We start from the raw sequence: 23,401 nt of genomic DNA, 5'->3' as shown, positions 1-23,401 counted from the left end.
TCTATTGTCCTAAAAGATGAAAGACCTCGAGGACCCAAGTTGAAGTAATCAACATAAGTTATATGAGTCTAATAGATAAATATCCAGAATTGACTATAAATTAGATGCATTTATGAAGAAGAACATATGAAGCGAATTTGAGCCAAGTATCTACATTCATTCTCTAACTACTTTTTGCTAGTATATTTTGTTTCTGTACTTTTATTAATTATATATCCACTAGAGAGAGTTCTAAACAAGTAGCAGTTCATTATTGAACCTACTCTATTCATCATTCATTTAGTCATTTGAAACAAAGGAACTTAAGCTTAAGGAGCTTAAAGGGAGTTGATATTACCTTTGTAAAGGAGATAGTTGTAGACTCAATAAGGATTATAAATTGTACTATGATAACCAAGACCCTGGCTTAATCTTGGTAGAGATAGTGAAAAATCTCAAACGTATCTTAAGAACTGGACATAGGCTTAAATAGTTAAAGCTAAATTAGGATAAATACTTTGCGCAAAGCTTTTCTTTCCTTTACTCGGCTCTGTTCGGTGAATTGTTCCTAGTCTCATTTAATTCTTACATTATTTGTTTTAAATTTTATTTTGCTCAATTCACCCCTTTTGGGCAGACTTTCCATTCTCCTGACGAGACATGCCCATGAGGCCCATGCACAGTAATAAATAAGACTCCAACCATGTCCTTTGGTACTAATTTGCCCTTGAATTTTTTTTCAGGAGTACTAGACATCTTAAAGTCTTTTTCTAGAAGCGTGGGTACCCTGAAGTCTTATGAAAATAAAATTTAATAAATATTATTAACATATTAATATTTTTATATTTAATAATTTAAATATTATTATTTATAAATATTCATCCAAAGTTTAGTAAAATAATAGGTGTTAGATATACAAATTTTTTTTATATATTTATTATTATGAGGTTTTTGCATATATAGCCCATATTATAGGACCAAACTAGATAAACAGCCCAATATTTATTATATTTATATTATAATTAATTTATTATATTTGTTAATGATATATCATTATATATCAATAATAAACCTCTTGTATGTTTTAAATTTTTAATGATAAATTCCTTGTATATCAATGGCAAACTCCTTATATATCAATGACAACAGGCTATATTCCCAAATTTTTAAAAATTTAATCCATATTTTTTGAATACAGTATTTTTTAGAGTTAGTAATTTGGGTCAAGCACGATGGGCCAGCTTGAACCCGCCCGAAAAACTTAGGACCAAGCCTAAAAAATATTAATTTTTTATTATTCAGGCCTATTCAGGAGGTTTGAATAGGCTTGAGAAAATTCAGGCCAAGCTCGATCGGGTTTGAGCTTGGCCCGAATATCCAAATAAAAAAATAATTTTTTTAAAAATATATAAAATATGACAAATATTAATTAATTTTTTAAGTTTTATATCATTGTATACCAAAACACTATATATATAAGTGTTTTAATTTAGTTATTTTTTAAAAAAAATTAAAAATAGTTATATTTCATATTTTTATTATTTTTAATCAATAAAATATCTCAAAATAATATTTAAAATATATTTTAATATTGATTTTAATATTTTAAGACCCAATTTTTTTTAAAAATTTTGAGTCCTATAAATCACTTGCATATAAAAAAATAATTTTATATTTTTTATAAATTAAGATGATTAATTTTAAAGTAAAATAAAATTAAAAATAATTTTAAAAATAAAATTTTGGCATGTACAAATTCCCAACTCTACTACTAGATAAACATAATAAATAGAATAATATTCTTTAATAATTACTTGGTTATTGTCCATGCTAGATTTGGTTAAAAGTTAAGATTAAATTAGAATAAGAATCCCTTTTATGTAAGAGTTAAAAATATAAAAAGTTAAAAAAATGATTTCAAAACAAAAATATTTTACTCATAATTAAATAATTTTTTTATATAATATAATGATGGCAAATTTTTTTATATTCATAAAAATGTAAAGTACAATTTATCTAAAAGTTATTAAAAACTTTAAACTAATTAGGATAATAATTTTAAGTTAGTAGTCTAACTGTGATTAAATTGAGATTAACTTAATCATAATTAAAATAATATAATTTAATTAAAATATATAAAATATTTACATATGACTATGATAAGAGTAATATTTAAATAACTAGGACATTAATTTACAAGTAAAGAAAACATTTACGAATAAATTATAAATAATATAATAAAATAATAACAGAGCTACTTAAGTACAAAGTTGATAATTTATTTTTATTTCATTCTTTTAAAATTAAGATAATATTTTATGCCTTAATAAAATTATTTAAAAATTAAAATTAGTTCAACAAATAAAAAAATACTTTTAAAAAGTTTTAGGTATTTGGGTCAGTCCGAATAAGCTTGAACCCTAAAGGTGCTAGGGTCGAGTTTGACTATATGAGCTTTTTAAAAGGAGTAGGATACTTTAAGTTCGGCCCAAATAAGCCCAACTCGCTTGAATTACCAACTGTAGTATTTTTTTCTGACTAGTGTGCCAAATTATCCTTATTGTTAACACAGGGTAACAAATCAAAATAATTTGTGTGAGCATATATAGAATAAGTTTTTGTTTATATGCTTCAAATGCATAAAGTATAAAAACCTATTATTGTATTATTTATATGTAAAAGTTGATTATGGTTAAAATATTGATGTAGTTTTATGCCTCAAGTCTGAGCAAAAAAACTAAGCTATAAGTTAATTATATAATGTTAATGAATTTATCTTCCATTTCTCACCTAATCTTTCTTTAATAATCTTTGTATCACTTGTAATACTTGTACATATGATTCATAAATGGTAGTAAAATATGAATTATATGATTTACTTGATTTAGAGACATTATAATTATGATTTATAAATAATATTATCACATAAATTATAATACGATTCATTATAATATATGTTTTATTTTTTTTAAGATGATACATGTGGCAATACATTTTTAAAAAAAACAAACTAGATTATATTTCAAAATGTAGGAAGTGAGACATTTTAAAAAATAATATTATTTTCTAATATATATAAGCGTAGCACATTGTAGAATAGACATAAAACAATTTTTGGCTAAAAAAACTTTTAACAATTAAGTATGATAATAATTTAAAAATATTTTGTCAAAATTATAAAATTTAAATAAACATAAAATATAAATGATATTGATTGATTTATCTCTTATTTTATTAATTTTTTTCTTTATAAATACGTGTTAGAAATATTATTTTAATAAATTAAAAAATTAAAATAAAAATAAAAATTTAAAAGAATGCATTAAAAATAATATTTTATTTTAATATGTGTGACTTAACTGTTAACTAATTATTTAATGAGTGAAAATAAATATTTTAAAATAAAAGATTATAACTCTTATTTATTGATTCTAAAAGAAATTTATATAAATTTTAAACATAAAAATTTTTTATAAGTAAGACAAAATAAAAAGAAGAGTAATATATTTTACTTTAAGATATTAAAATAATTTTTTAATATTTATATTTATTTTTATTTTTAAAACTAAAACATTCTTGTCTATTTCACGGGGTATAAAACTAGTATAAGAGGAGTTTAGAATAAATTAATAAAATAAAATTTTATTAATTAGAGTAATTAATTTTTTATTTCAATAATTAATTTTCGACCTATACTAAATTCTTCCTAAAATTAATTATTAAGCACTAATTATATGTTTTTAAACCCCGATAAACCCATTATCGTGAATGGCAGATCCAGTACTCTTCGTCGGCGTACAGGCATCCCATATTCCGTCGGACGCCGTTCACCGTTGTCAGCCCTGCGTGGTTGTTCTCGGCCAAGCAGTGAAGATGGTTCGAACCCTAGGGCCTTTTCTATTCCCAAAATCCGGTCAAATTTGTTTGTTCAATCTGGTTTTGAATTTGTTCCCTTTGTTATCTGTTCCCTGCGGGGCCGTTCTTGCTTTATTTTAAATTTTTCATTTTAATTTGGCTTTGAATCTGGTCGTGTAACCGTTGAATATTGACGCCTTTGAATTTGGGTATATTTACATATTGTTTTTTTTTTTTTTTGTTGGGTGCTAGTATTTGGTTGAATAGTGTGTAATTGGCTATTATACTTCTGCCCTTTTCATTTTGATTACTAGCGACTTGTATGATTTGGATTTTGTTGTTTTGCGATGTTGGATTTGTTGTGTATCGGCATTCTGTTTATTAATCTTTTTATATTATCATCAATTTTGGAAATTCTCAAGGTATTTGTGATGTATGATCTTGTGAATGACTTGGTTCGAGTTGTGTCAAAGTGTCTGGAACAAAAATTAAAAGGGTATTATATCAACTACGTATATTTCAAAGATTGCAGTGGGGTCAGATGCTAGTGCCCCCACTGAGCGTAGTATAGGTACACGCCTATGTTCGCAGCACGGGGTTATGATACAATTGAAATCTTGGCAACAAGAGAGAAAAGTAGGATTAAATTAATATCTCAGTGATTTAAATTTGTTCAATATAAGCATATGAATGGCTTCTGATTTATCTCTTCCATAATACTGTTTTGCAGCTTTTAGATTGTTTATCTCTGTTTGTATGAATTTTAAACTTATTATTTGACAAGATTTAAAATTTGCTTCAGAAATTTCTTGATGGCTTAACATTTGAATGTCTCTTAAGAAATTATTTTTATGATTTACAACTACACGTCTACACTTCTTTGATTTGCAACTTACAGTACCTTGATTTGCAATTTCGTTTTCCATTTTGAATTAGGAGCGAATGAATTATTTGTTTCAGGCATAATTTAATTGGCATCATAATGGAGAAGGAGAAAAAAGCATGAGGTAAAAAGTTGACTGGCTTGATTAAATGTCTAAAGAATTTAAGAAGTCCCCCCCGGGGGGGGGGGGTAGCTTATTTTAGAAATTACTAGCATTTTTTACAAGTCCTAGAAACTCCAGAATTGGGTACTTCAAGCATGGTATCTTTGTCCTCTTGAATTTATGTTTATGGGGATTGTGTGTTGTGTTGTTGTTGGGAAAGTTTTTGCTGTTACTTGCTTGAGGAGCAGACACGGAACCTTGCAATGATTACATTTGCTTCTACAACTTTAGAAATTGATTAATATAATACATGATTTTGGATGGGCATTTCAAGACTATAATATCATTTCAATTATTCTCTCTTTCTTCCCCTCTATCATCCTTCTCTCGCCAGCTTCAAACGTGGTACTTCATGAAAATGTCATTCTATGGCTCACCATGAGGACCAATGTGCCGGCATCATTTTCACTTATTCTACTAACTAGTTAAAAAAACTTTGATTTTGAATTTTTCAGGGCCAACAACAATGACTGAAATTCTTAGCTATTGTTAGAGTTGAAGACAACTTCATCAAAAGGGTGCATGATAAAGCTTCAAAGGCAATTTTATAAGCAAATTGCCATTATTTATGGTGTACGTTTGTTGTATGTTGGACTAGTCTCTTGGGAGTTGTTTGTTGTTCTCCAAAAAAAAAAAAAAAGTTAAAAAAGACAGTCAGCATATCATGCTTTGCTGGGAAAAGGCCCTTCCCCTCTGAGCAACAAACTGCTGCACTGTGCCACCATTGGTCAGGCACGAACCATTCTTTTGATCCACTGACTCATTAACCATTGATGGTCTCAAACTTGAGTACTGGCAGGGCGAGGCCTTGTTGGAGACTGTATTCTTCAACGAGTTAGAGACTACCGCATGTCTCTGTCCAGGTCCAGGTCGTGAGGCAAATAAAGTTTCTTCATAGACTTGCTTTGTAGTGAATTTTGGGCATTATGGTGGTTCAGTTCCATGAGGCAGGAGTAGACAATATTGTGATATTTTCATTTGTCAAGTGATTAAATTCCTGCATTTGGAATCCTGTGTTTTGTGGATCCTGATTATGAAGGTCACTAAGTTGAACATGAAGATTCAGAGAACAAAGAATTTTTGGGCTGGGCGATCTTGAAGTCATCCTTTTGACGGATTTCTCAGTCTATTTTCTCTTGGGTATTCAGGTTCTTGAATCTGAAGCTGAAGGCTACAATTAAATTATAATAATACTATGTATTTGAAGGAAGGGTGTTCTTTAGTGTTAAAAGTGCACAAGCCTTCAATCCCGTTTGTACTCAGCACAAAACCAATTTTTGATCTTGATAAATCCCAAGTCAAATCTGCAAATGTGCCCGTTCTTAAGGAATCTGAAGTTGTGAAAAGATTGAGACATGAGCGAGATGTTGTGTTGGCAATTGAATACTTCAAGTCCTTGGCCAATTCTAGAGCTTTCAAACACACCCACTTGACATACCAGATTATGATTGAGAAACTGGGAAGAAATTGCAATATTGATGGTGTTCAGTATCTTTTGCAACACATGAAGTTGGAGGGGTTGGATTGCTCTGAAGATTTATTCATCCATGTTATACAATGTTATCGGCGAGCTGGGTCAGCTGATCAAGCTTTGAAGATGTTATATAGGATAAGGGAATTTGGGTGCAAGCCCACTGTCAGGATATACAACCACCTGTTCGATTTGTTGCTGGATGAAAATCGGTTTCAGTTGATCAATCCTGTATATAACAACATGAAGGGGGAAGGTTTGGAGCCAAATGTTTTTACATATAACATTCTTATCAAGGCTCTTTGTCAAAATGGAAAGGTGGATGGGGCTTGCAAGTTGCTTGTAGAAATGTCAAGTAAGGGTTGCCCTCCAGATGCTGTGAGCTACACAACTATCGTATCTTCTATGTGCAAGATTGGTCAGGTAGAGGAAGCAAAGAAGCTAGCTGCGAGATTTGCCCCTTTGGTACCTGTCTATAATTCTTTGATACATGGAGTATGCAAAGATAATAAATTTAAAGAGGCCTTTGATTTGATCATTGAAATGCTAGATAAGGGCATTGACCCAAATGTTGTCACTTACTCTACAGTTATCAATTGTCTTTGTGACTTGGGGAATGTTGACATGTCTCTTGCTGTACTTGGCCAGATGCTTATGAGAGGATGTAGCCCAAATATTCATACATTTGCTTCCTTGATGAAAGGCTATTTTTTGTGCAGCCAATTAGGTGAGGTTCTTAGCCTGTGGAGTCGTATGATTCAAGAGGGAGTTAAGCCCAATGTTGTTGCATATAACACTTTAATATATGGTCTCTGCACCAAGAATTATATAGAAGAGGCTATATCTGTTTATAATCACATGGAAAAGAATTGGTGCCCTCCAAATGTTACCACATACAGTTCTCTTATTTATGGTTTTGCAAAATCTGGGACTTTGCTAGATGCTTCTAAGACGTGGAACAAAATGATAACTTGTGGTTGCCGTCCTAATGTTGTGGTATATTCCTGCATGCTGGATGTCCTTTGTCAAAACTCTATGTTTAACCAAGCTAATCGTCTTATTGAGATCATGAACAATGATGGCTGTCCTCCAACTGTTGTTACATTCAATACATTTATTAAGGGCTTGTGTGCCAAGGGACGAGTGGAATGGGCAATGGGTGTGCTTGATGTGATGGAGAAATATAAGTGCTCGCCTAATATCATAACATATAATGAGTTGTTGGACGGTTTATTTAGGGCTAACAGATTTAAAGAAGCCAGTGGGCTTATTAAGGAGTTGGAAGAGCTGGAGTTGGAACTAACTTCTGTTACTTATAATACTATAATGTATGGGTTCTCTAGTGTTGGAATTCAAGAACAGGTTTTCCAGGTTCTCGGGAAAATGTTGGTGAGCGGAGCAAAGCCAGATACCACTACCATTAATATAGTTATCTATGCATACTGTAAGTGGGGTAAGGTTAGAATGGCCACGCAACTTTTTGATAAACTTACAGAAGAAAAGGAATGGCATCCAGACATAGTTGCATATACTAGTCTTTTGTGTGGCATTTGTAATTCGTTAGGCATTGAAGAGGCCATTGTGTATCTTCATAAAATGACAACTGAAGGAATCTTTCCCAATATCGCTACTTGGAATGTCTTGGTTCACTGTTTCTTTAACAACTTGGGTCATGTGGGACCAATTCGCATTCTGGATGATATTTTGGGGAATGGATAGCGCTCAGCTTTTTGCTCTGTCTTAATGATGATACTCATCTGCAGAGTGCAATGCGTATTCATCGGACACTTGCAAACAGGAGAAAGTGTTGGCAAATGACTCTGAAATCAAAGAAAACCTGGTGGGCCAGCTAATACTGACTGTGTTCTGGAATGAAAATAGAAAATGAAACATAGAAAATGAAGGGAATCATTACGAGAGGAAATGAAGGACCTGGATATTGTTCTCCCACACATTACATCCGAGAGTTGATAAGGAAAATGAATGAAAGGAGAGGTCTTCGCCTTGGTCGTGTCTAACTGTGATGACAGAATATATGAGGGGAGTCTATTTTACCTACTTTGGTTGGGGTATCGAAGGGAAAAGAAATTTGTAGTTGTTTGGAGCCCCCACAGGGAATGGATTTTCTTCTGTAGGTGGAGAATGAGGGGGATTGGCTTTCCTCCATTTTCTTTCCTCTTTAATTAGAAAAAGCAATTCAAACAACATTTAAGTGTCCCTTTTGTTTCCAACATTTATCCCAATTCAGAAACACCATAGAAGGGAGTGGGGAGAAAGTTGTTGTGGCACATGAAAGATTTTTTTATGTTTAAGCCCTTATATGCTGAATTAATGGTTAGAAAAACTTTGAAGGTCCGATGGTTTACGAAAACTTTTTTCAGTGAAATCTGAGATACAAATCTTCTTTAGGATGGAAGATGTTGTACTTGCCTTGAGGTCCACTGGAGGTCAGGATCAAAGCTCCGTTTCATAACATCGCTCCTGCTTTAACTCTCATCAAGCTGTCAATGAGCGCATCTTTATACAATTCCCCAGTTACCACTAACTTGCATCTTCATTGTAAACTCTTCATTATTTAATACAATTTGCCTCATGGTAATGATCTTTTTCTTTATATTTTTATGGAGGAATAATACCATCAACTGTATTCTGGATGATGACGCTGCTTACTAACTATGAAACCAAGGACACCATGATGAACCCACAGTTGTCATCCAATATGCCCGAGTGACAACGTTGACTGATTTCTTCCCGCCACATTGTTTTGCCATGTACTTTCGTCCCTATTTTATGTTCTTTCTATAAAAAAATTACTCCTAACAGTTGCAATGTTCCAATGAACCATTCAACTGCAACAACTGTGTTATTCATTCCCCTATTCCTAGAAGTTTCCGAATTATGACGCTCATCTCGGGGTTGAATCAAGTTGCAGAAAGTTCGTTCATCTCTATCTTCTAAAGCTTATTTATTGTTACCTATATTGTCAATGTCAAATGTTGAAAATGAGCACTAATTAAAAAAAAAAATAATGTCATGATATTAAGTGATTTGGTTATTATCTAAATTATTTATCGGCTATGAAGACTTTTCAGTGTTTAAGACTTTTGAGTGATTAGAAAAGTGTCTTTTAAGCCCAGTTCCTTGAAGAAAATTTTTAAAGTCCAAGTTGAACGTTTTTAAATCTCGCAGTGTATATTGTATCTGTCTATCCATTGCATCGCATTTTCTTAGTAATCATCATCAAAATTCTATTCCTTTAATTTATCACTCCAACCACAATTTGAGCAGTGTACAATATTTGTCAATTTTGTTTTATGTTTTTTCTTTTTAGGGAGAATGACACTATGGGACATGAATAATTATTTACGCGTAACTCTTTGCTGTGTAAGAGGGTAATGAAACTTGTGCTATGATTTGATTCAAACTTCAGGGAATGCGTGTGTGTATATGTATTCATATCCATCCCAAGTTAATATCTCCTGGGCAACACACTGACCAAAGTTTCTACTTTTGTTACTACTGACGGAATTAATTAATAATTAAAATGTCATTGTTGTGTTGCGTTGACCAAATTTTATCAAATAGAAAATGTATCACCAGAAAAGTTCTATGTTGTGTGATGTCCTCCGGTAGAAAATTCAACAAGTTGTTAAAAACCACATGAAAGAATTCTACACCGCATTATATATTAGAGGTATGCTTCTTGTGATCTTTAATGTTATCAGAGCCCAGCTATCTTCTCTGCAGTTTGTGAGGTCTTTGTCAACTCATCATGGAACTCAAGCACCAAACTATGACTCGTATGCTGGCACTTCCACTAATACTGTATGACCCTTCTTTCTCCTTCCTACTGATAACATGCTTTTCTACGCTCTCTTTTCGTTTCATTTAATTCCTTTGTTCTTTAGTTCTGCTCCTATTTTTGTTTCTGCAAATTGTTCTAAATTTTCATGCCAAAAATTCAATGGAAGGAATACATATGACACACGTGCATGTGTAGTGAGAATACGTTTTTTAAGAATTTTTTTTCACTCAATGGTTCATGACGAACCCCTTGCTTTTTCATCTTCCCCCAACTCGTGACCTCTTGCCCAGTAAGCTGGCTGTTGCAGCTTAAATCTTCGGATAATATGAAGTGATCAAGGGACGTAGCCAGAAAATTTTAGTGGGGGCGATAGTTTATTAACAATGTTTAAAACTATTATTATAAGTACTTATTAAAAATAATGTAATAATAAATTTTAATAACTAATAAATGATCAAGAATATGATAATATTAAAATAAACATTACTTTAACATTGACAAAAATATATATTATAATTATAAATAATTTTTAGTTAAAAGAATCATTTATTGTGAAAAGAATCATTTAGTTAAAAAAAATGTAAGGTATTTTTAACTGAATTTTACCCCTTATAAAGAGTTACTTGTGTTCAAATTAGCCTTATTTTATCATATTTACTTCTATTTAATAGGGTGTTTCACCTTAAAATAAATATGAATGATTTATTCAATAGGAGTACTTTTAAAAAATAATAATGATTACACTTTGAAAGATTAAAAATGCCTTACATTTTTTAACATAGAATTCCTCAAAAAATGCCTTACATTTTTGAATGGAGAGAGTATATATATTTCAATAATAATTTCTTAGTCAAATATTTTTCTAAGTTCTATAAATAATATAAAAGGAGTAAAATAATTGAGAAACTTTTAAATTAAATTATTATCTATTTGAATAGGCTTGTTGGGAATGTCCAAATTTGGACCAATCTTATTTTATGTTGATCAGCACATCTGAGTAGGATTGGTAGGTTGTGTGCAGTTATTTTTTTAAAAAAAGGTTATGTGAGGCTAATATTTTATTAAAAAAAGGAAAAAATAATTATTTGGTTTCTATAATTATAACTCAATTAATAATCCTTGATCTTTAACTTGATGCATTTCATTCTTATAGTTTTGATTCGGTTAAAATTTAGTTTCTGTATTTTGACTTGATGCATTTGAATCCTTATAATTTTAACCATTTAAAACATTAGTCTTTTCTAGAAATAACTTTGGTCTTTATAATTTTATTTTCTAAAATGTAAGAAACCAATGTTTTAAATTGCTAACACTATACAGACTGAGTTGCTCTAAGTCATAGTTTACATAATAAATTTTAATCGAGTCAAAATTATAGAAATTGAATTGTATCAAGTCAAAGTTTAAAGGATTGAGTTTTGATTGAATTAAAAATTAAATGATTAATTTTTCCTTAAAATAATCTCTTTCTTTCAATATGTCACTATCTAGTCATTATTTGACTTATAATCCTGCTACCACATGGTGTCAGAAAAAATGAATGTTGTGACTAATTAACTAGCAAGCATAACCATTTACCGCTTAATTCAATTGGTAAGAAAGTTATATCAACTTAACTAGAGGTCTAGAATTTGACTCCTGAGAATGCAGCTGCATATGGAAGGGTTTGCCCACTTGAAAGGGTCACACAAGTGATCGATCTGGATCAGAATGGGCACTGTCAAGTTCCTTTACCTCAAGTGGGGTAGACTCGGGCTACTGGGTGCCATCTGCCAAAAAGAAAAAAAAAACAGCAAGCATAAAAGAATGATTCTGGGGTTAATTATATATTTGCTCAAACAATCATATAATTTGCGTGTTCTATGATTCTATCCGGTGAGGCAAGAGCAAGGAAGGTCATGCCATTATGGGCTAGTAATATCTTCTGACTTCAGAGTTTGCCATACTTTATTTTCTTATGTCACACTCAATGTCTCTTCCTTCTATATTTTACTAGCCAGCTAGGTGACAACCTGTCCTTCCCTCAGTATGTGATGTGTGTGTGTGTGTGTGTGTGTAGAGAGAGAGAGAGAGAGTTTTTTTTTTTTTTTTGAGCAAAGAGAGAGAGTTGTTACTCAAAATCGATGAATTATGTACACCATGTTCAGAAACTCGTTGAAAATAGGAATTCGCAACTTTCAAGATATAGTCGCTCTCATATTGCTTTGGTTAAAAAATCAAAGCTGCACACACTAATTAATCACTGCCAGGGAAACATGCAAAATTTCATTTGAATTCTGGTTTTATGAAGGGTAAAGTTTATAAAGAAGTTTGATTAACCTATTTAACAGAAAGATAAGCACTTTGCAGACTAAGAATAGCCTTTGCTTTCGTGTTGTACCTCCAAAAAGTTTGTGAGTTCCCTGAGTGTGTTGTTTGCTTTTGATAAGACGAACCATTGGACTCGCATGTAAATGAAAAATGGCCTCCCTTACCTTTATGATTCTACAGTTACTTTTGATGCCCCAGGAAAAGTCAACCCCCACAAGTACGTACCAAAATCCAGCTCCTTCTCAGTTTTTAAATGCCACCAAAATTGAATTTTTCTGATTCATTGCATATCTATTCTTATATACCTCTGTTCTTATGAATAAGATGAATTGTCTATTCAATAGTTTGATGAAACATTAGCAAGCCAGAAGGAAATTGATGATTGGCTTCCAGTTACGTCTTCGAGAAATGCGAAATGGTACTACTCAACTTTTCACAACGTTACGACCATAGTTGGAGCTGGTGTACTCAGTTTCCCTTATGGCATGGCCCAACTAGGATGGTAAGAGTATTCAAACCCCGATTGCATTAATTTTAGCCCCATGTCTTTGGAATTTTTCTAACATGATCTCGTCCCATGATCGTGCAACAACCAAAAAAAAATCCTGCATACACTTGTGCATGCCAAGCGTTTGAAGGTTTTATGATTCCAATATTGTTTTGTGCAGGGGTCCTGGTGTGACTGTACTAGTCCTCTCATGGATCATTACACTATATACTCTCTGGCAAATGGTGGAGATGCATGAAATGGTTCCGGGAAGACGTTTTGACAGATACCATGAACTGGGTCAGTATGCTTTTGGTGAAAAGCTGGGCCTATTTATTGTGGTGCCCCAGCAACTTCTCGTTGAAGTTGGTGTAAGCATTGTCTACATGGTTACTGGAGGACTGTCATTGCAGAAGTTCCACCGCACCGTCTGTCCTGGCTGTGATGAGATCAAAGTGTCCTATTTCATTATGATTTTCGCCTCTGCTCAATTTGTATTATCCCATCTCCCCAACTTCAATGCTATTTCTGGTGTATCTTTGGCAGCTGCAATCATGTCCTTGAGGTATGTACATCCATGTCCCTTGTTTTATCTATGCAGCTTCCTTTAATTAGATATAAGGAACCACACGATCAGCAGTGTTTGATTTGTTCTATTTCTTTGTCCTACAGTTGTTGTACAATTGCCTGGGCAGCGTGTTTAAAACACGGTATTGTAGACAATGTAGATTATAAGTATAGATCAGATCTTAGTAATGCAGGGAATGTGTTAAACTTCTTTAATGCCCTTGGCACTGTGGCTTTTGGCTTTGCTGGACACAATGTGGTTCTGGAAATCCAAGCAACAATCCCATCTACACCAGAGAATCCATCCAAGGGTCCTATGTGGAGAGGAGTCATTGTGGCCTATATAATCGTGGCTGTGTGCTATTTCCCAGTTGCTCTAATTGGTTATTGGGTTTTTGGAAATCAGGTTGGCGACGAAAATATTCTCATTGAATTAAAGACACCAGAATGGCTCATTGCCATGGCTAACATGTTTGTCGTTATCCATTTAATTGGAAGCTATCAGGTGATGAACACACACACACACACACACACACACACCCACCACATATGATTCCTTCTGCTTGCTGCAAAGCACCTAAAGCAATATATTCCTGGTTTTTCTGTGTTTCTTAGATTTTTGCAATGGCAGTGTTTGACATGATTGAAACGGTGTTGGTGAGGAAACTGAGATTCAGACCTACTAAATTTCTTCGTTTTGTTGTGCGTAATGTATATGTGGGTGAGTATAACTCTTAGGAGTTTCTACAATATTTTCAATGGATCTATGTTTTGAATCCATATAACCGACTTCATTTAGTGGGACAAGGTTATTTGTTATTATTGTTGTGTGTTTTGATTCGTGAGAGTACATTGACATCCTTTCATTGCAGCCTACACAATGTTTATTGCTATCACCTTCCCATTCTTCAATGGTCTCCTAGGGTTTTTCGGAGGATTTGCTTTTGCCCCAACAACTTACTTTGTAAGTCTCTTGAATGTTTAAAAAGTTGAATCTCGTAAGATCTCTCCTGAGGATTAACATTTGGCTTAACAATTTATGTTCTTTCAACTTTCAGCTGCCTTGCATAATATGGCTTACAATCCGGAACCCAAAGAGATTTAGCTTGTCTTGGTGGACTAACTGGGTGTGTTGGGAATTTTTCTTCTGACGGTATTAATTATTTGCTGCCCTTTTTGATGAATATATGGAATTAAATGGATTGATTTCAGATTTGCATTTCGCTTGGAGTGAGCTTAATGATCGTCGCACCAATTGGAGGACTGAGGGCAATCATAACTGAAGCCAAGACGTACCACTTTTACTCTTAAGTTAACATTCACACTCTCTGGTGAAAGAGTGATGTGTAGCATATGCAAATGAATCGAAACGAATGAAGCTGATGGTCCTGAGGTGGAGCCAATGACTCGTTTATTGGGGTTCGCCTGCAAATCTATCAACCAGTTGATGGAAAAGAAAACTATGGCCAGAGGGATTCTGTTACACAGATGTACATTATATTTGTAGCTTTCTATTACGAGTACATGTTGGTTGTGTTTCATCAGGGAAAACTAGAACTTTTATTCCTTTAATTATCACTCCAATTACGATTAGAGCAGTGTCCATTATTTGTCAATTTTGTTGATCTTTACGATATTTCTATTATTCAGTTATGCATTCCAACACCACCAACTTCTAAAAAGAGAAAAAAAAAAAAAAAAAAACACACACACACACACACAACGGGGAAATTTAGAGTTGAACAAGAGATGGTAGAACTTTCTGATGCTTGCAACCGACAATATCATTTTCAGTTTCTAAGCCTACACAGGCATTTAAATATGGACTGACTCATGTTTGCTTTTGTTCTTTCTTTGAAGGGAGGATGATACTTTAGACCTTGTAAAGAGAATAGTTATTTATGTGCAGCTGTTTCCGTAAGGCAATATCTTTTTGGCCAGAAATAAGAACGTATTTTAACCATTATTTTTAAAATCAGATCAAATGTCAAACTAAAAATACTAGTGGTTTACAGTTTGCATGGTCAAATTAGTTGGACTAATGGTCAAACCAATAACATAATAATTAAATTAAAAATATATACATATATATAATATAAATATAAAATTACTACATAATTTAAAACTAAATCCAAATATTTCAAGTTAATTATGAGTTAATAAATTTCATAACACCAACGTAACATTAAATGATTCAAATACCAACACTCATAATAGATATTTTTATACCAATTTAGATTTTTTTAACCTGAGTATTTATTTAGATTAATACATATAAAAAGAATGACAATGATTTATCAAAGAAGGTGTCCAAAAAAAGTGAAAACAAAGGTATTATTTTGATTATTTTGATGCAAGGTTAACATTGGAATAAAGTGCATAAACTAAATTCATTGTTATCTTGTCAAAGTGTCTAAAAAGTGGGGGAGGTTTTTTTAGGGTTAAAACTGGAACAAAGTGAAAAGAAATAAGGTGCCTGATTTTTACAAAACCACTTTGATTCATGGTTTTTTAAGTGTTTGGGTCCAACCATAGGTTCCAAGTAACCTAATCCAATTCAAAAGTTACAACAATTTTGTGGTTCAAAGTAAACCAAAATAAGAACTAATTGGCGGTCCAACTGATTGGATTATCCAGTTTGGTTCAGTTTTAATTGAAATTATTGATTGAAACCTATGCCGTAAGTTTGATACAAACTTGAGAGTTTATTTTTGTTTCATGTCCATCCCAAGTTAATATCTCCTAGCCAAAGTATATTTTCTAGTTATGTTTGGAAACGGTGATGATCAATTTAGACGACATTTATGTTTTATAAGGGTTTCTGGGTCATGCTTCTAGGTAGAAAACACTCCCATCTGTGCTAAATGTTGTAGGAGCGAGTTAAAGAGTTTGTTTTGGTTGGAAATGTAAAACCCCAATTAAACGCGTACAATGAAGAGTAGTTTCCATTTTCCAATGTAAATAATTTACAAAAAAAAAAGAAAGAAATACCTTGGAAAAATCAACACACATTTTTTATATTTACTTATATCCTTAATTTATGTGAATTAGTAATCTAGCCCCTACATGAGGGAATACCAGATTTACAACTGTCTGCAATCTGTCGATGGGATGTTTAAGGCACAAGGAAGTCTTTTTGGCGGAATACAATTTAGTCTTTCCATTGCAAAATTGGATAATTTGGAACTCAGATGAAATGGAGAATCAAAGGGAAAATAAATTTATACTTGCCTGGATTGGATTTTCTTCTCTATGCGGAGAATAAGGGGGATTGGCCTTCCTCCATTTTCTTTCCTCTTTAATTAGAAATAGCGATTCAAAATGAATTAATTTGTCAGATGGTTTACAAAAACCTTTTTCTGCGAAATCCCAGATTCATAACATTGCTTTGCTTTGACTCTCATCAAGTTATCAATGAACGCATCTTTACTGTCAAAGAGAGAGAAAAAATTGGATTCCAAAAGTCTACCCAGTGTGTATTATCCAACCAAGTGAAATTCAACAAATCTGATGTCAGAGAATGCTGTTAATAAAGTCCAATAGGCCCGAGCGACACGTTGACAAGTCTGATTTCTTCCCACCGTATTGTTTTGCCACGTACTTTCTTCCTTATTTTATATTCTTTACATAAAAAAATCACTCCTAACAGTTGACAATGTTCTAAACTTATGACAAACCATTCAACTGCAACAACTGTGTTACTCAATCCCTATTCCTAGAAGTTTCCGAATCAAATTGCCGCAGGTTCGTGCGTCTCTCTCTATCTTCTAAAGCTTATTTAATGTTTTCTATATTGTCAATGTCAAATGTTGAATTTAAGCACTAATATAAAGAAAATAGTGTCATGATCCTAAATGATTTGGTTGTTATCTAAATTATTGATCGGCTGTTTTATTTTTTTCTTTTTAGGGAGAATGGCACTTTGGGACGAGAGTAAATTATTATGTGTAACTCTTTGCCGTGTAAGAAGGTAATGAAACTTGTGCCATGATTTGATTCAAACTTCAGTGTATGTGTATATTACATTTTCATGTCCATCCCAAGTTACTATGTCCCGTGCAATACACTGGCCAAAGTTTCTACTGATGTCATTATTGATGGAATTATTTATTAATAATAAAAATGTGTCATTGAGGGTCCGTTTGGATTTCAGTTGGGTATAATAGATTATGAAAATAATTGATTAAGTGGTAGATTTTAATCATAATTGATTATGTTATGACGCAATTTGTTTGGATACTATTTTTCTAAAATTGATTTTAACAAATTGAAGATATTTGGATAATTTAATCAAAATTAATTTTACCTATATAAATTACTAATTTAATTTTAAATATCAAATATTATTTTTTTAAATATACAAAAATTTAAATTTTATTAAGGAAAAAGAAAAAAGAAGAGAGTTTAATTATTTGTATTAAATTATGTGCTTTCTTTGTAATTTTTTCTTGGGCTTATTTTATAATTTTTCCCAACATTTTTTACAAACGTTTATCAAGAAGCTATCAAAGTAGCTTACGGGAAAACGTGCATATGGGGGTCAAAATTGATTTTCGTCTTTTCTGACCGTTTGGCTAAGTTACTGAAAATCGATTTTGGAGGAGGAAAATTGATTTTTCCTCTATCCAGCACACACTGAGGTGTTGCGTTGACCAAATTGTATGAAATAGAAAAATGACACTAGCGAAAGTTCTATGTAATGCGTTGTCTCCTCCGGGAGAAAAGTCAACGAATTATTAAAAATGACATAAAGGAATTGTACAGTGAGTTATATTGAGAGGTTGCTTCTTGTGAGATCTCATCTCTGGAAATATCAGTTTGTGAGATCTGACTCACATGGGAACTCAAGCACAAAACGATGAGTCGTATGCAGGCACTTCCACTAATATCGTATGACCCTTCTTTCTCCCTCTCCTTCTGTAACATGCTTTTCATTTCATTTAATCCCTGCTGCTTTTTCCTTCTGCTCCTATCTTTGTTTCTGCAAATTCTTCTAAGTTTCATGCTAACAAATCAATGGAAGCAATATATATATATATATATATATATGCGAGAATATCGTTATTTTAAGAAAAATTATTTTCACTCAATGGTTCATGACGAACCCCGTCTTTTTCATCTTCCACCGGTAAGCTGCCTCTGCCTGTGGCTGCTTAAATCTTCTGATAATATGAAGCGATCGAGGGACAATGACCAGAAAATTTTAGTGGGGGTGATAGTTTATTAATAATGTTTTAAAATTATTATTATTATTTTTTAAAAATAATGTAATGATAAATTTTAATACTAATAATGATCGAGAATAAAATTAATATTAAAGTAACATTGAGAAGAAGTATATATTATAATTATAAATAATTTTTAGTTAAAAAGATTATTTATTGTGAAAAGAATTTTTTTTTTTCATATATATATATATATATATAATTTCATAATATTTCTCGGTCAGATATTTCCAAAGCTGTATAAATAACAGAAAAGAAGTAAAATATTTGAGAAACTTTTAAATTAAATTACTATCATTCATGCGTCATGTAGGGAAGATGATATCAAGTTATTTTCAAACTTTGTCAAAAAAAAAGGTAATTTTCAAAACTATATTATTAAAGTCACATGAACTTTACGTAATCTCCCTGACCGGGAGGCTTGTTGGGAATGTCAAAATTTGGATCAGTCTTCTATTTTTATTTGATCTTGTAAGAGGTTGTGTGCGGTTTTATTCTTCTTCTTCTTCTTGAAGGTTATGTGAGGTTAATCTATTATTTAAAAAAACAAGGAAAAATAATCACTTAGTTTTTATAATTTTAAATTTTAAAATTAAACTTAATGTATTTTAATCTTGATAGTTTTTATTCAATTAAAACTTAATTCCTGAACTTTATTTTTATAAAGATTGATGCAATTCATTTTTTATAGTTTTAGTCATTTAAAATATTAGTTTTTTCATTAATTTATATAAGAACCAGCATTTTAAATTGTTAATTGTACCAAGTCAATGTTTAGGAAATACATTTTAACCTAATTAAAATATTATGAATTGAGTTATACCAAGTCAAAATTTTGGATTAAGCTTTTATTGAGTTAAAATTATAGAAATTAAATAATTAATTTTTTTAAAATAATCTTTCTTTCAATATATCAATCTCTTGTCATTATTTGACTTATAAATATAAATCCAGCTACTACGGCATCATAAAAAGTGAATGTTGTGAATTATGACCAATTAACTAGCATGTGATTGGTTCAATTGCTATGAAAGTTGTACCAACTTAATTAAAATTGGGTCTTGAATTTGACTCTTAAGAATACAATTGATTCTAATGCTTGATGGAAGAGCTTGTCGCTCGAAAGGGTTGCACAATTGCTTAATCTTAACTAGGATGGATCCTGTTAAGTTTTTTTAGCTTGAGTTGGGTGAGTCTAAATGCGAGACGTAGAACAAAAAACTAGCAAGCATTAAAAAATGATTAGGGTTAATTATGTATTTGCTCAAACAATCGTATAACTTGTGTAGTGTGTTCTATGATTCTATCCCGAGAGGCAAGAACAAGGAAGGTTATGAGCTAGTATTGCTATTATATTCAGATTTCAGAGTTGGCCATACTTTTTTTTTTCTTATGTCACACACAACTCCCTTCCTTCTATATTTTATTAGCCAACTAGGCGACAACCTGTCCTCCTTTATGCATACGATGTTTCGAAACGGTAGAGGGGTGTCTTTACTTTTTTTTCCACCCATTTTCCTCTACTTTTTCAATCTCCATCATTTATTATTTTATCATTTAAAACAATTATTTAGTAAAATAATTTAAATATTTTATCATTTAAAAAAATTATTTAATAAAATATTTAAATAGAGAAATGAAAAAATGAAAAAAAAATGAAGAAAAAAAAAAAGTGAAAAGACTCCACTTCCATTGGAAACTAGAAACTCATTGAAAATAGGATTTCACGACTTTCAAGATAAAGTTGCTCTCACGTTGCTTTGGTTAAAAAACCAAAGCTAAACACGCCAATTAATCATTTCGGGCAACATGAGAGTTTCATTTGAATTCTAGCTTTATGAAGGAAAAAGTTTATAGAGAGGTTTAATTAACCGATTAACCTATCGAACATAAAGATAAGCACTTCACAGGCTAGCGAATCGCCTTTGCTTTGTATTGTACCTCCGAAAAGTTTGGGAGTTCCTTGAGTGCGTTGTTTGCTTTTGATAAGACGAACTATTGGACTCGCATGTAAATGAAAAATGGCCTCCCTCACCTTTATGATTCCACAATTACTTTTCATGCCCGGGGAAAAGCCAACCCCTTCAAGTACATGCCAATATCCAGCTCTTTCTTAGTTTTTAATGCCACCAAAATTGAATTTTTCTGATTCATTGCATATCTATTCTTATATACCTCTGTTCTTATGAATAAGATGAATTGTATGTTCAATAGTTTGATGAAACATTAGCAAGCCAGAAGGAAATTGATGATTGGCTTCCAGTTACTTCTTCGAGAAATGCGAAATGGTACTACTCAGCTTTTCACAACGTTACCGCCATGATTGGAGCTGGTGTACTCAGTTTCCCTTATGACATGGCTCAGCTAGGATGGTAAGAGTATTCGAACCCCAACTACGTTAATTTTAGCACCATTTCTTTGCAAATTTGCTAACATTATCTCATCCCATTATCACGCAACCAAAAAAAAAAAAAATAAAATAAAATCCAGCGTGTGTAAATTCAAGCACACTTGTGCCCACCAAGTGTATGTTGATTTGATAATTACGATTTGTTTTCCTACAGGGGTCCTGGCGTGACTGTACTAGTCCTCTCATGGATCATTACACTGTATACTCTCTGGCAAATGGTGGAGATGCATGAAATGGTCCCGGAAGACGTTTTTGACAGATACCATGAACTGGGTCAGTATGCTTTTGGTGAAAAGCTGGGCCTCTATATTGTGGTGCCTCAGCAACTTCTTGTTGAAGTTGGTGTAAACATTGTCTACATGGTCACTGGAGGAGAGTCATTGAAGAAGTTCCACGAAACGGTTTGTCCTGGCTGCGATAAGATCAAATTGCCCTATTTCATTATGATCTTCGCCTCTGCTCAATTTGTACTATCCCATCTCCCCAACTTCAACGCTATTTCTGGTGTGTCTTTGGCAGCCGCAGTCATGTCCTTGAGGTACATGCGTCCATGTCCCTTCTTTTATCTTTGCAGCTTCCATTAATTAGATAGAAGAGACCAAACGATAAGCAGTAAGTTTGATTTGTTCTATTTTGTCCTACAGTTATTGTACAATTGCCTGGGCAGCATGTTTAAAGCAGGATATTGTACACAAAGTAGATAAGTATAGATTAGATCATAGTACTGCAGGGAATGTGTTAAACTTCTTTAATGCCCTCGGCAATGTGGCTTTTGCCTATGCTGGACACAACGTGGTGCTGGAAATCCAAGCAACAATCCCCTCTACACCAGAGAAACCATCCAAGGGTCCTATGTGGAGAGGAGTGGTTGCGGCCTATATAATCGTGGCTGTGTGCTATGTACCAGTTGCTCTCATTGGTTATTGAGTTTTTTGGAAATGGAGTTCGAGACGAAAATATTCTCATTGCATTAAAGTCACCAGCATGGCTTATTGCCATGGCTAACATGTTTGTCGTCATCCATTTAATTGGAAGCTATCAGGTGATGAAGATACATACATATACTTTGATATAAATGATTCCTTCTATTCTACTCACTGCAAAGCACCTAAAGCAATATATTTATGGTTTTTCTGTTTTTCTTGGTCTAGATTTATGCAATGGCAGTGTTTGACATGATTGAAACGGTGTTGGTGAGGAAACTGAAATTCAGACCTACTAAATTTCTTCGTTTTGTTGTGCGTAATGTATATGTGGGTAAGTATAACTCTTAGGGGTTTGTAACATTTTCAATGGATACGCTTTGATTCGTAAGAGTACATTCATATATATACTTTCATTGCAGCGTGCACGATGTTTGTTGCTATCACCTTCCCATTCTTCAATGGTCTCCTAGGGTTTTTTGGAGGATTTGCTTTTGCCCCAACAACATACTTTGTAAGTGTCTTGAATGTTTGAAAAGTTGAATCTAGCGAGATCTCCCCTGAGGATTAACATTCGGCTTAACAATTTATGTTCTCTCAACTTTCAGCTGCCCGCATCATATGGCTTACAAATCCGCAATCCAAAGAGATTTAGCTTGTCTTGGTGGACTAACTGGGTATGTTGGGAATTTTTCTTTTGATGGTATTAAACATTTGTCCTTTTTGATTAACTATATGGAATTAAATGGATTGATCTCAGATTTGCATTTTGCTTGGAGTGAGCTTAATGATCGTGGCACCTATTGGAGGACTGAGGGCAATCATAACTAAAGCCAAGGACTACCACTTTTACTCTTAAGTTAACATTCACTCTCTGATGAAAGAGTGATGTGTAGCAGATGCAAATAAATCCTAGTAGAAACGAATGAAGATGATGGTGCTGAAGTGGAGCCGATGACTTGTTTATTAGGGTTCACCTGCAAATCTTCACGATTGAAATAGGTTACTCATGAATAATCTATCAATCAGTTGAAGGAAAAGAAAACTATGGCCAGAGGGTTTTAATTTGTTACACATATACCTTATATCTGTAGCTTTCTATTATTATGAGAACGTGTTGGTTGCATTTCTTCTGGGAAAGGTAGAATTTTATTCCTTTAATTTATTACTCCAATCACATCAAGAACAGAGTCCAATATTTGTCAATTTTGTTTGATCTGTATTGTATTCCTATTATTTAACTATGTATTCCAAGACCACCAGCTTCTGAAAAGAACAAAATAAAAAAAAAAAAACAGAGAGGGATTTATAAGTGAATAAGAG

At 32.6% G+C, this 23,401-nt stretch overlaps 2 protein-coding genes and 1 pseudogene across 3 annotated transcripts; all 3 read left to right on the top strand.

The window, feature by feature from the left end:
- Positions 1-3,748: 3,748 nt before the first annotated feature.
- On the top strand, positions 3,749-9,081 carry LOC129297113 (pentatricopeptide repeat-containing protein At3g48810-like). 2 transcript variants are annotated; one of them, XR_008590117.1, is made up of 2 exons: positions 3,749-8,946; positions 8,979-9,081. XR_008590117.1 is itself a non-coding variant. In XM_054935487.1 (2 exons), the coding sequence occupies exon 2, from the start codon at positions 6,076-6,078 to the stop codon at positions 8,068-8,070; it is 1,995 nt and encodes a 664-aa protein (XP_054791462.1). In that variant the 5' UTR covers positions 3,760-3,855; positions 5,336-6,075; the 3' UTR covers positions 8,071-8,965. The 2 variants fall into 2 exon arrangements, 1 of the variants encoding a protein (XP_054791462.1); XM_054935487.1 differs by lacking the exon at positions 8,979-9,081 and having other exon boundaries at positions 3,760-3,855; positions 5,336-8,965.
- Positions 9,082-11,978: 2,897 nt separating this feature from the next.
- LOC129297114 (lysine histidine transporter 1-like) lies at positions 11,979-15,113 on the top strand. The gene is made up of 8 exons (XM_054935488.1): positions 11,979-12,683; positions 12,811-12,968; positions 13,135-13,518; positions 13,626-14,025; positions 14,136-14,241; positions 14,393-14,484; positions 14,579-14,647; positions 14,733-15,113. Exons 2-8 carry the CDS (start codon positions 12,952-12,954, stop codon positions 14,829-14,831), a joined length of 1,167 nt encoding a protein of 388 aa, XP_054791463.1. The 5' UTR covers positions 11,979-12,683; positions 12,811-12,951; the 3' UTR covers positions 14,832-15,113.
- Positions 15,114-18,361: 3,248 nt separating this feature from the next.
- LOC129297115 (lysine histidine transporter 1-like) lies at positions 18,362-23,130 on the top strand (annotated as a pseudogene).
- Positions 23,131-23,401: the final 271 nt, after the last annotated feature.

Source organism: Prosopis cineraria, unplaced genomic scaffold (assembly GCF_029017545.1).
Source record: "Prosopis cineraria cultivar Desert tree isolate PC_DT_omini unplaced genomic scaffold, ASM2901754v1 PC439, whole genome shotgun sequence".
NCBI classification, from domain to species: Eukaryota; Viridiplantae; Streptophyta; class Magnoliopsida; order Fabales; family Fabaceae; genus Prosopis; species Prosopis cineraria.
This window is presented reverse-complemented; position numbering and strand designations above follow the sequence as displayed.